The 13,711-nt window shown below is 44.2% G+C and overlaps 1 protein-coding gene across 2 annotated transcripts in view; it reads left to right on the plus strand.

Annotated features, from left to right (window-relative positions):
* Positions 1 to 13,711, plus strand: part of PAPPA (pappalysin 1) — a 247,697-nt gene that overhangs the window by 175,655 nt on the left and 58,331 nt on the right. For both annotated transcript variants that reach the window (XM_003911313.5, XM_021927804.2), the window contains exons 11-13: positions 1,437 to 1,550; positions 2,519 to 2,654; positions 5,062 to 5,275. In XM_003911313.5, the coding sequence (XP_003911362.2) occupies positions 1,437 to 1,550; positions 2,519 to 2,654; positions 5,062 to 5,275 (464 nt within the window). The remainder of the gene's footprint in view (positions 1 to 1,436; positions 1,551 to 2,518; positions 2,655 to 5,061; positions 5,276 to 13,711) is intronic.

Here is a 13,711-nt window from a genome sequence, read left to right on the forward strand (position 1 = left end):
GAGCCAAGCATTAAAATATTTTTATATCATCCTTGTATATGAATCTAGTTTATTTCTCTTACTGTTCCTTTGTCATAATAGAATTCTGTCATGTGAATATTTCATATTTTATACATTTCTCCACCAACAGGAGAACATATAAACTATTTCCAATCTTTTCCTACTATATTTATTGTAGAAATGGATATTCTTAATCCTTGTGTATACTTTTCCATTTTACTTTTGTTTTTGCTTGTTTTAGGTGTTTATGTTTGTTTGATCTTGTTGAGGATATATCACTTTTTTTCAATAGCATATGAGATCCTCAGGGCTCTCCAGGTCAGCCGTACTTTTCAGATGAGTAGAATGCACTGAGAAGACATGAAATGACAGGACCAAATTCACAGGGAAGTTTTGAGAGAGGAGCCACATTAGAGACCAGAGGAGAAGTGTCAGTTTGGGATGACCTTCTACCAAAGGCCTCACCAATGTCAAGGACAGCTCAGCTGTTCCTATCCTCTTTCCCTCATTACACTGGTTTCTGTTTATATTTATATATGTATTTGTAATTACTTGACTAATATCTGCACACATTGCCTGCTCTAAGCTCTTCAGCATCTGTCTTTTTTTATCATTTTGTCCCAGAGTGTTTGACAAGCAATAGTTACTCAATAAATATCATTCAAATGAATGAATGAATCAGAAAACAAAGTGACATTTGAATATGCAAGAAACTCCTAAGTTTGAAGAATCCTGCTTGTCTATAAATGTTTCCTATTTCTTTTAATACTGTTTGGTATTATCTATCATTGAGAATGAATTTGTGTGTGTGTGTGTGTGTGTAGGGGTGTGTGTGTGTGTGTGTGTGTATAAAGTGATGGAACTGATTTTCTTTGTTGATGGAGAAGCAAATGCTAATGTTTTCACAGTCTTTTCTCTGTTGTAATATCACTTGGAGCACAATTTACAGATTTCTTCTAAAATCATCTGCTTGACATTCAAGATTCTATGAGATCTAATTATTCAACCCACCTTTTCTGCCACTGTCCCTCAGCCTCAGTAGTAACAGGCATTTTATCACAACCTAAGCATTCTGGGTTTCTGCTTTCCTCTGAGCCTTGCTTCTATTCCCTCCACCTGCAATGCCCTTCCTCTTATCACTGCCCTACTCTTCCAGGCCCAACTCAAATATCATCTCCTCCAGGATTTGTCTCTGTGAGAATATCTCTGTCATCTCTACCATCAAAACACATTATCTATTATATCCTTAAAAGTGTTGAGGATTACCTCTTCTGCATTAGAATGTGAGCTCCTGGACCAGATTCTGGTCTTTTCATCCTTGTTTTTTCCTGTGGTGCCAAGAGCAAAATAGGTGAACAGTAAAGGTTTGTAAAATTGAATTTAGTTGAACTTCTGACACTCTCTAAAACATAATTTTTTTTTTTATGTTTTTCCAGGTGTGTCGAACCAAGGTGATAGATCTCAGTGAAGGCATTTCCCAGCACGCCTGGTACCCTTGCACCATCAGCTACCCATATTCCCAGCTGGCTCAAACCACTTTTTGGCTCCGGGTAAGCTGAAGCTCTGAGAGCTTTGGAATCTCCAGCAGCGAGCCACAGAAAACACGGACTCCCATGACCCTTTCTGAAGATGGGTTGTCTACCTGCTGAGGGTGTTAATTATAAGAACAGGGAACAAAACACTTAGCAGTGTGATGCTTCCTGAAATGGAATCCTAATTGCTCATGGAATGCCCCCACTGAGCTCTTGTTTTAGCAAAGAGTTTGGGATACATCTTGTCCGCCTGGAACCTCCTATTCATTGTTCAAAATCTTTTAAAATTATCTTTTCCTCCTTGAACCTTTTACTGATCACCAGAGAAAGAAGTGACCATTATCTCTCTTCTTGTCCTGCACATGTTTGGTCACTTGTAGGAAGGCACTTGTGACATGGTATTACAGAGCTGTCTGGTCTTTCTTTCTGGCTAAGGATTGTGGATATTATTGCATTTTGGCTGTGTGTCACTGACCTACTTTGAATTCCCAAAAATGCAAGGGCCATATCTTCTTTAGCTTTCTCTCCTCAAAGCTGAGTGCAGAGGTTGACATGGTGAAGTGAAAGATAATAGTATTTACTGTTGTTTTGTGGGTTTTGGTGTGGACCGGGACCTTTGCTACACACTTTACTCTCATTATCTCATTATCTTAGTAGAACTTCACAACAAGTCTATGATGTACCTGTTGGGTTTTTTTTAATCCACCATTTAGAAATGATGGAACTTAGACCCAGAGTGGCCCAGCCATTCACTCACTGTCACACAGCTAAGTAGGAGCAGAGCAAATATTGAAATTGGGTTTCTGATCTCAGAGCCTGTGCTCTTCACTGTTAGGTTTCATTGTCCCCCTTCCCACCTTGGACCCCAATGAGTAGTAGCCCAGTTCTTAAAAAGGAAGTTTCTCCTCAAATGCACCCCAATGGGGCTGCCTCCCCACCACATGACTGAGTGCACATGTGACCCTCCTATGTCTTTGCAATTTCAGGCTTACTTTTCTCAGCCAATGGTTGCTGCAGCTGTCATTGTCCACCTGGTGACGGATGGGACATATTATGGGGACCAAAAACAGGAGACCATCAGTGTGCAGCTGCTTGATACCAAAGATCAGAGCCACGATCTAGGTAAGCATGCTCTCCTGGGCTTGGCTTGCTCTTGGTACCTGCTTCCACCTCTGCACCATGACTAGTTGTGAGAATCAGCTTAGAATGAGCTTTTCCTTCCTTTCTCCCCTTTCTTGCTTATTTTCTATTTGGCATTCTGGTTGCCCTCAAATCAAGATGTGGTGATATATCCAGAGAAATCTAGATCTGGCAGATACAGGGATAAGGAGTCAATGGCCAAGCACTCCCTTCTGCCAGCCCCCTTTAACCTCAGATATCCCATATTATTCCCCAAAGACCCCAAGAAGGAGGGAGACTGAGTAAGAGCCATTTCCCCATTGTACATATCACCACCTGAGACCCAAAGAGAGGCACTGAGAGACCCCAAGTCACATGGCAGGTCAGGAATTACTAGTTAGATTTTCAGTGTCATAGCCTATTGCCTTTTACCCTATAACCGGGAGTGTTCATGACCCTCTACCCCAAGTGGGGACTGTATCACCAATATAACCTCTGGAGAAGTTTCCAATGGGAATAGGAATAGGAATATTGTAGGAGTAGGGATGCAGTTGAGGAGTCAGGTTCTACCATGGGAGGGCCTGCCTAAGGGGAGGGCCTGCCTAAGTGCAGGGCCAAGGGGGAGGACAAGGGCTGGACTTGCCACTTGTACCACCCCTTTGCATACCCACATGTACTGAGGTTCAGAGAAGAGAGCCTGAATCCAGAGCTGACAGCTGAGGTTTAGATCCTGTCCCCACCACTCACTCACCTTGAGAAGGTGAGCAATCTTCCTGCCCTCAAAGCACGTTACTTAGAGGCTCACTTGCTTCATATACACAGCAAAGACAATGATATCCACCTTAGAGTCAGAGTGCGCTATTATTTGACACTGCTGTAACCATGCCTAGCACAAGATCAGAACCTAAGAAATTCCTATTGTCGCTACGAATTTCCTATGACACCTTCACACTTCCAGTCTACCCCGGAGAGCTCTGGGCAGCCTGGCTACTCCAAGCATTTGGAATTCTTGGCCAGTACTGAAGCCTGGACTTCAAAGCTGTGCCCAGACCATTCTGCAGAGAATGCCTTTCAAAGACCTGTATGAAGCAAGCAGGAAGGGGTCATTTCAGGGTCAGATAAAAGCCAAGGGATCAGGGAAGGTTTTCTTGTTTTGTTTTTATGCTTATTTATTTAGTTACTTTTAAAGGCAAGGGGAACCTATGAATAAGGAAGAGAAAGAAAACCCCTCTGGACTTAGCAGGATTCCTGGGAAATTTCCCTAAGTGAGAAACAAATATTTTCGTAGTTATTGTTGCATAGCCCAGGGCTCTGAGGAGAGGTTTTTCAGCAGAGTGGGGAAAAGTCTGGTTCCACAGAAGCTCTTTGGATCCTGCTACTGATGCCTGAGGCCTTTCTGATTTTCCCCTCCACCCCCACCATCACCATCTTCCTCAGTCCACAGCATCCCAGGATTCTCAGAGGCAGCTTCACCTCTGGAACTGAGAAGGGCACCTGCTTCAGGCTTCCACACGAGAGACTTCTCCTTACATAGCAAGTCTGCCAGGACATGGTTAGGATTATACCATTTTTTGGATGTGAAAACTGAGTTTTAGAGGCTTTCTGGAGTCCCATTATTAGGAAGGGGCTACACCATCATTTAAACTCAGGTCCGCCCAACACCAAAGCCAGCTTCCGTTTTGCCAACTATATCTTGCCACAGCCTTCCTTTCCTTCTGTCCCTTGTGTATCTTTTCTCCCTGGCCCTCTCCCTTCCTTCTTGGAGAATGGGAACCTGCTGCCTGCGTTAAAAAAATACAAAACAAAACTGAGGACTCTTGAGTGAGGCAAGCTTGGATTCTCCTTAGAGTTTTAGCCATGCCTGGGCTGTGTTCCTCTGGAAAACCATCCCTGCCCACGATTCTCAACCTCTTCTGCAGACTAAGCAAGGGGTCCTTTCCTCTCAGGGCTGCTCCCAGGTTCACAGATTACTTATGAGAGTGGGCTTTTTACCCTGGGAAGCGCCTGTTGCTATGAATTATTTCCATCACTTTTCCAACTGACCAGGCAGGCGGCCTGAAACCCAGCAACTCAGACCAACAAGCCCTACAGCAATGTGGGAGGGAGGTGAGGGCCTGGGATGCTTGGCTGAGGGGTGGCCATTTGGGGGAGGGAGAGGGACTTTGGGCAGTAGGTGAAGGGGAAGCTGAGGGGGCAGGGAGGCAGGGGGATTGGAAAGATTTGGAACCAAGGAAAAAAAGGCAGACAAAGAAACTTTCAATCAGACTCAAAATCCTCACCGGCCGCCCAATGGTGCTTTTGTGCAGTGACATGAAAGGGTCTGGGGGCTTCGGGAAGGGCCCGTTGGGGAGGGCGTGACTGGCCTTGAGTAATGAGCCTGGCCCCTCGGCCCCTCTGTCTCCCCTGACAGGCCTCCATGTCCTGAGCTGCAGGAACAATCCCCTGATTATCCCTGTGGTCCATGACCTCAGCCAGCCCTTCTACCACAGCCAGGCGGTACGTGTGAGCTTCAGTTCGCCCCTGGTCGCCATCTCGGGGGTGGCCCTCCGCTCCTTCGACAACTTTGACCCCGTCACCCTGAGCAGCTGCCAGAGAGGGGAGACCTACAGCCCTGCCGAGCAGAGGTAAGGGACCCGCGGCAGACTCGCCCTGGGCCACTTGTAGCCGAGTGGAGACAGCGAGATTTTGAAGCTGGGTAGCCATTTGTGTGGCTGTAAAAAGTCTGTGCATTTCTCCCTTCTCCATCCATCCTCTGGCCTCTGGCCGGCTCTGCCTTTGGGCTTGAGAGGCCCATGAGTCTCTGAATTCCTAGGACAATTGAGGGAAGCAGGGTTGTGTGGTGAAAAATCCTCCTTCACCTGGCTTGCAGCGGCAGAATTGACAATAGCTTGCAGGGTGACCCTGGAAACATCAGTTTCCTTCTCTGAGCCTCAAGGTCCTCATCTGAACAAAAAGAGGATTAGCTCTCTTTTATCTCTGAAATACTGGGATATTCTGCTTCCTAGGTGGCACAGGCAGGAGGCATAACCTTCCTAACCAAGGGGGATAGAGTGAGACTGGTATTTGCATCATCCTAGTTCACCATGTGTTTCAGGGATAGGTGAAATCTCTGTCTTCCACAAGCCTAGCTCCTATGACGTCACGAGTGGTCTAAGAGCCTGTCTTTCAACTGCATGACATCACTCCCTCAGTGCTTTTGAGCTAGCATCTATTAATGCACCTAGTTTGGAGCTATAAGGGAGTGGACTTTCCTGAAAAGAATACAAGTTTTGGGAATACTCTTACTTGGGTTTGAACCTCCACATTGCCACTTCTTGAATGTGTGTTCTTGGGCAAGTCACTTCAGTTTTCTGAGTCATAGTTTTCTATTTTGGAATAAGCAGATGAAATCTACTCCACAGGGTGGTTGTGAGGGTTAAATGTTGCACTACAGATAAAAGTGTTCCTGCAAACTGTTAGGCACTATGTAAACATAACGATTTTAAAGAGAATATTTATAACCACCTTTTGATGATGATGGTGCTGCTTCTGTGCACAGAATTTTGTGTAAAGTTCTTAAAGTTGGAGCTGGAAAAAGCTTCAGAGATTATCTCATGCATCTGACATGTCCAAACTTCTGTGTTACCATGTAGAATCACAGGGCCCAGAAAGGGGACAACTTGTGCAGAGCTGCACAGTGTCTCTCAGATTTGTTTCATGAGATCCAGAAGAAGAGAAAGTTATGATTTTTGTCGGCTCCGCAAGAGTGAGGCTTTCTGAAAGTTGATTCAGTCTTGCCCTGTATACCTGGGGGGTAAGAAAAGAAAAGAGAAGAGGGGGACAACCAGCCTTTCCCACGCCCCTGTTACCACAGAGGACACAAAAGGTGGTTGCAAAATCCACATTGTTTAGCACCCACTGTCTCTAGCTTCTGTTGTGCAAAGTCTGTCGCAATCTTTCAGAAGCAAGAGCTTCTTAAATATAACTCATTGTCTTATTTCACTCGAAGAGGATGTTTTTATCCCTTGTTTTCCAGACCCTATAAAAATAAGCTAATTCTCAGAGCCTGGGGAAACCATGTCAATGGAAATCCATTAGACCTTTTCCACAACACTTTCCCATTTTTAACCAGCCTTCCTGACCATCCATAAGTTGACCGAGGCCAGGACTGACTTGTTTGAATTCTCGATGAATGGTGTCTGTGCCCTAAGTAAACAGTAGGAAATATTTAACGACTGAAACCTATCGATCGATATGTTTTTGTTAGTTCTTTGGTTGTAGGAGGAACATTGAATGAGGGCAAAGTGCTGCCCTATATCTGACTAATTATGTGACCTTGGATTAGTCATTCCCCTTCACTGGGCCTCAGTTTCCCCATCTTTAAAATGATGATGGTGGATTGCATGGATTCTCTGCAGTTCTTTCCAGTTCTAACAGTGTGTGATTCCCAACAGCTAGGAAAGATGAGAGAGGACAGGAAGAGACAAACACTTGTTGAGCCCCTAATAGATAGGAACATTATCTTATTTCATTATTGCACTTCTTCTGTGAGGTATGGCTCAGAGAAACAGAGCGAGTGAGTCATGACCATCCAGGCAGTAAGAGGCAAAATCCTACTCTGTCTGTCTCCGAAAGCCATTCTCTGCCCACCACAGCAAGGCACGAGTATCAGAGAAGAGGAATTTTCACAAGTGGACCCATATGCTCATTTATTCAGAGGAATTCTGAGTAAGGGGATGGAGCTGCAGCTCTGAGGTCTTTGGCTGACTTGTCCCTGAGCTTGGATCAGGCTATGACAGGCTGAGTCTTGAGGGCTGAGGCTGCAGAGCAGCAGCACCTCCTCCTGAGCGCCCCAGTGGGGAAAGGACAGCAGCTGTTCATGGGGAGCTAAAGAGGCATTTACCAAAACAAGCAGGACTCTGCAAACATGCAAATGCATTAAAACAAACAAACAAGGGAGGAAAAGAAAGAAAAATAAGCAGCAACTGTCAAGAGCCATGGGATGTTTTCCTTCATTCTCAAAACACCAAAATAAGTAGCATCACTTTTTATAGCACAAATTTCAGCTGGTTGTAAGAGAAACATCCCACTTTACCCTCAGCTGTTTCCCAGGTAGTGAAAAGTACTGTTTCTCCCCTCCCCTTCTTGTCCTCCCTCCCACAACCTTTCCTCTTCTCCCTGCATCTCTCCTTCTCTCTCCTCTCCCTTTTCTCCCACCTCTCCATCTCTCTCTCTCTCTCTCTCTCTCTGTCTCTCCTCCTGAGAGCAGTGTGATGCCTACTGTGCTGCCTTGGGAGGAGTCCTATAGCAAAACCAGTTTGGGTAATGTGTTCTACCCTAGCTTCAGGGGTCTCCAGTCTCTTTGCAGTACTTGGTATAAATTCGGAGACCCAAGAAAACAGGATCAGTTTTCAAAGGAGAGGTCCAGTTGTGCAATTCTAGTCAAATCTCAGCCCCACACCAAGTTGTGGAAAGGAGAAAAGGTGGGGAGGGGAGCACAGTGGTGGGGTGTGGGGTGGTTAACAGGCTTCTTTATTGAGAAAAACTACAGTGGTGATGTTGAGGCTCCAGTATTTGTCTCTCACACACACATAAACACACATGCACATATATCATGTTCATCCACCCTTGTGGTTCTTAACAGAAATTGAACAGTTTATTATAAAATTGAATGGACCATGTATTTAGAAAAGTAACTTCCTTCCCTCCTCCCTCCATTTATTCTTCTTTCCTTTCATGCTTCCTTTCTTCCTCTCACCTCTTTTTCACATTCTCTTTCTTCCTTTATCTCAAACTCTTCCCCATTTCTACATGCTGGTCCATTCAGATAAAGGCAGTTCTGATTGAGAGCTAAATTTTAGAAGGCCAACTTTGGGGGGAAACAAATTCTTCACATGGCTAGATTAACACTTTCAGCCACAGAGAACTTAGACTATTGTTTGTTGGTTGGGGGTGGGGGTGCCCAAAGACCGGAGCCAAGTATTTCTAGAGTCTGTGCCCTGATGAGACCCCATGTGTGGAATATCCCATTACATAATGATACAGGGATTCATAAGTAGGATTTGGAACACCGAATGAAGCTGCTCTTGGCCAGAGACCACAGATTGCTCAGATCGCTGCCATAATCTCATTCAACTTCCCCAACCCGCAAAGGAATTAGTGCCTCTCAGCATACTGATTGAGAATCACATCTGGGGAATATAACTGCAAATGGAACTGCTGTGCCTAAGCATGTGTATGTCTTTGACTATGCCGAATACTGCCTGACTCTTCTCCAAAATATTGTCCAATTCACAGCCCCATCAGTGATCTACCAGAGTTCCAGTTGCTCCATATCCTTGGCAATGCTTGAGATTACCAAAGACTACTTTTTCCTATTTTTCTCATTTCAAAGGGCTCTGAAATTATAGATCTCTGTTGTTTTGTTCTCATAAAATCATGAGGCCTGAAGGTGGGGAGGGCTCTCAAAGATTTCCTGGTTCTGTGCCCTCATTTGAGGATGAGAAATCTAAGGTCTAAGCAAGGGAAGTGATTCACCTAAAATCACCCAACAAGTTAGGAGGAAAACCAGTATTGGAATCTAGTTCTCAGGAATCCAGTTATCTTTCCTCTCCATCAGAGATTTCAAGACTGGTGTTCCATAGACCATATTAGTCCATAAACAATCTCTCTTTGGCCTCTATTAGTTATCTTCTTTAATTACTTGCCAACATTTAAATATCAGGAGAGTTCATATTAAAAACCAGAATTCTTCTTGGACCTCTTTAAAGAAATGAGAAGCTTTGAAAACATCAGGCCCTCCATCCCACTAGGCAGCCTTCGACTGGAGCAAAGCACTCTGCTCTCTGACCAGGCACATACCCTCTCCTCGACACACCCCACTCAGCTCACCTGAACCCTGCAGACCACTGAACTTGCATCGTCTAATCTTCAAAATCTTGCCTCCATACCACACCACAATACTGGCTCCTGGAAATCCAGGGTAAAGAACCTTTTAGGATCATTCCCCCAGTAGCCTCATTTCTGGGTAGAAAATGAGGTCCTAGCACAGTAGCTCTTTCACCGTTTCACTTCCTAAGTGAACTTGCAGAATTGATGCCAAGAACAGTTTTCCCTGCATTTCCCAATGTGGAGCACGTGTCTTTTTTGTTGTCCCCATCTGAGCAACCCAGAATGATTTATAAACAGCCTTTCTGTTATTATTTCTGCTTCCCTATGGCATAATTGCAGCTAAGTGGCAGGGCACAGCAGTTATACTGTGAGTCGTGAGTCGAGGAACAGAACCAGGAGAAGAACCCTTGTCAGCCCTTTAACTTCTGGCTTTATGCAGGTTCCAGAACTCTCCAGGTATCCTCTGTTATGCATGACTGGAGTCCGTTCTTATTGACAGTGGAGACAGCAGTGTGGGGGTTGGCTATTGGATCAGATATGGTTTTACCTCTATGTGGAACTTGAGTCCATAGGTAAATACATTACACTTGTAGATAAGAAGAAAAGAAAAAAAAAGTTATTTAGGTATCTGATTAGCTCTGCACCCCAGGGACCTCCACTTTTGCCCAGGTGTGAGAATTTGGTCTATAGAATTACCGCATCCTTTCCCACTCGTCCATCCAATCAGCCACCTTTCTCCCTTCAGAGAAGTGTCTTCATTTTCTCCTTCTTTTGTTATTTTTATTGACTTCCCATGACTGTTATTAAATCCTTCCCTCTTTTTTATAATGAAGCAGCAGAGCCTTTTCTTTATTTTGTTTTCCTTGTTTTGTTTTTTGTTTTTGTGTTTCAGAAATGACAGGGCTGTATCACAGAGTTATTTGAGAGGGTCAGTCAGGGTAATGTTTATCATTTTTGGACAGTGTGTTCACACAATCTTTTCCAACCAACAGGATAGCAAAGAAAAACGAGCAGCGACTTAGGGGACAGACTGGCAGATCTCCACTGGAATTCTGTCCAAGCTGAGTGCCCTTGGGCAAGCAATTTAAAAATCTTAGTCCTAGTTTCCTGTTCTTGAAAATGGGAATAATATCACTACCTCAAGGAGTTCCTGTGTGGAATGCAAATAAGGTGATGTAGGTGAAACAGAGTGGCCAATGCCTGACACATATTACCTCCCTTATCCCTTTTCTTCCTGTTTTCAAGCCTGCAGGCCAGGTGCAGACAGATGTGCTGAAAAAGCAGGATGCCTCAATCCTTGAAGTGTATTCTGGAAGGCAGTAGTCCTAAGAAATGTCCCATGAAAAAAAATGTGATCAGAGTTTAAAAAATAACGTGTACCTTAGCCCCTTCTGGAAATTTTCAATGGGTTATCCAAATTATTGAGAAGTCCTGCAACTAAGAAAACTAACTGGTTTCATTAACTCAGTGCTACCCCTACTGATCTGACCATGAGATCTTTTGGTCAGGTGATTCATGGGACCAAGGCCTTTTTTTTTTTTTTTTTTTTTGGAGACAGAGTCTCGCTCTATTGCCGAGGCTGGAGTGCAGTGGCGCGATCTCAGCTCACTGCAAGCTCTGCCTCCCAGGTTCATGCCGTTCTCCTGCCTCAGCCTCCCGAGTAGCTAGGACTACAGGTGCCCGCCACCACACCTGGTTAATTTTGTGTATTTTTAGTAGAGACGGGGTTTCACCGTGTTAGCCAAGATGGTCTCAATCTCCTGACTTCGTGATCCGCCTGCCTCGGCCTCCCAAAGTGCTGGGATTACAGGCATGAGCCACCACGCCTGGCCTGTTTTTCCTTTTGTAGCAAAAAGAGACAGAGAGACTCATCTTCTCAAGTAGCTCTATAGTTCCAACAGCATTTCTCTCACTCTCTCTTTTTAAAAAATGTTATTTATTTATTTATTTATTTATTTATTTATTTATTTATTTTGATACACAGTCTCACTTTGTTTCCCAGGCTGGAGTACAGTGGTGTAATCTTGTCTCACTGCAACCTCTGCCCTCCAGGTTCAAGTGATTCTTGTGCCTCAGTCTCCCAAGTAGCTGGGATTATAGGTGTGCACCACCACTCCCAGCCAGTTTTTAAATTTTTACTAGAGACAGGGATTCACCATGGTGGCCAGACTGGTCTTGAACTCCTGACCTCAAGTGATCCATCTGCCTCAGCTCCCAAAGTGCCGAGATTTCAGGTGTGAGCCACCACACCTGACCTCAAAGCATTTCTCATACACATTGGCCTTTCTAGTCTACAAACACACCAACCTCCATCCTGTGCTGGAATTTTGTACCTGCTCTTCCCTCTGCCTGGTTCTGCCTCTGCCCCAAACCTGTGTATGGTTTATCCCTTCATTTTATCCAGGTAGTAGTTCAGATGTCCCTTCCTCATGGATCCTTCTATAAAGTGCCTTGCCCCTCTCCACCACCTGTCACTCTCTATAATTTCACCTTGGTTTAATGCCCTAACTGCATGCATCATTATCTGAAATGATCTCATTTATTACTTTTCTTTGGCACACACCCTTCCTCCTGAAATACATAGATAACAGGCATCTTGTTTATCCCCTCCGTCCACTATATTCCCAATGTATAGAACAATGTCTGGTGCTCAGTAAAGCCCCCAGTGAAGGTCTGTTTAATAGATGAATCAGTGGATGATGTTTTACCCTGTTGACAATCCTAAGAAATAAATTATTTTATTACTTCCACTTTACAGATAACGAAACTGAGCCTCAGGATGTTATATAAATTTCCGAAGTCAAACAACTGTTAAATGGCAGAGCAGGGGCTGGAGCCCAGATTTCCCTGATTGATAAACCTTATGCTCCTTCTACCCTAGAAAATGAAGCATTTCAGATACTCATTTTCTTGTGAAGAACTTAATGCGCACAAAATAATTGGGGAAGGCACTGTTTATACTTTAATGGCTCTGCAACTTAAAGAAGAAAATTATCTTTCCCTCTGGGTCTTCATAAGAGCCCAGGTATCTTCTGGGAGTGCAGAGTAAGAATGCCCAAACTGCTAGGCACAGGTCAGAAGAACAGCTTGGGAGCTAGTAGCTTACAGAGTAAATATATTTAAATTGGAACCATGTGGTTCCTTCCCCTGGTGCTTACACAATGTGAACAGATGCATTGTTTGGTGTCAAAGCCCTTGTGTTGACGCCACAGTTACAGCCTCTTTGAGGTCTCCACATGGTACAACGCTGAGGCTGTCAGGACTAAGAAAAAGGGCTGAGAATTGGAGTTGTCTCAACAAGTGTTCCTTAATGCCAGTTGCCCTGCGTTTCAGAAGGAGAGTATTGGAGAACTGCAAAGCTCCCATCAGTGAGGGTCTGAGACCTAAATTAAATGCTTGTCTTTTTCTGGGTATTTAAAAAAGTAAATTGGTTTGTGATATGTTTTGGAAGCTTTTAGCTCCCCCCGCCTCCAGACTTTATTTCTCACTATGCTTTTGAGCAGAGGATAGAGAACAGGAATAGGTCACAGTAAAACCCTTAGTTGGGTATCGTGAAACTGAGAGAAAAAAAAACAAACAAACAAACAAAAAAAAGTGCAAAACTTTTCTGACACTGGCTTGGCCAAAATGTCTCCCTGTGTCCTAGATAAAAACGGGAACATAAAAGCCTTGAGGTTCTGGATGCAAATCTACCCATCTGGGCATACGATAGGCCAGGTGTTGGGGGTAGACACAGTCAGAGAGGCAAAAGTCAGAGAAAACTGCCCCTTAGAAGCTTTTAGCGTTAGGCAGAATCAACCTCTTTAAAGTGTTTAAGAGCTATTGCAAGGCACCATCACCATTGGTTTCTTGCCATTTAGGAAACATCTGCAAGGAATTTTTATTGGCACTGCAAAGTACACCAAGATGAAATAGGCATTTTCTCTGCCCTCAAGGACATTCTAGTCCAGAAACATGGGACAAGGTTAACAACAAGGCCTTTGGAGTCACCTCTCTGGATGAGCACTTAAACAAGTAACGTAATCTTGCCAGTCCCCAATTTATCCAACTGTAAAACGAGTAACACTTAGCTCATAGGGTTGTTGTAAGGATGGAGTGAGCTCACGTATATAAGCAATCAGCAAATAGTAACTAATATTATTGAGTGCTTGCCTAACTGTAATACAAGGGGAATGATCATCTAAGAATGA

This window comes from Papio anubis, chromosome 13 (genome assembly GCF_008728515.1).
Source record: "Papio anubis isolate 15944 chromosome 13, Panubis1.0, whole genome shotgun sequence".
NCBI classification, from domain to species: Eukaryota; Metazoa; Chordata; class Mammalia; order Primates; family Cercopithecidae; genus Papio; species Papio anubis.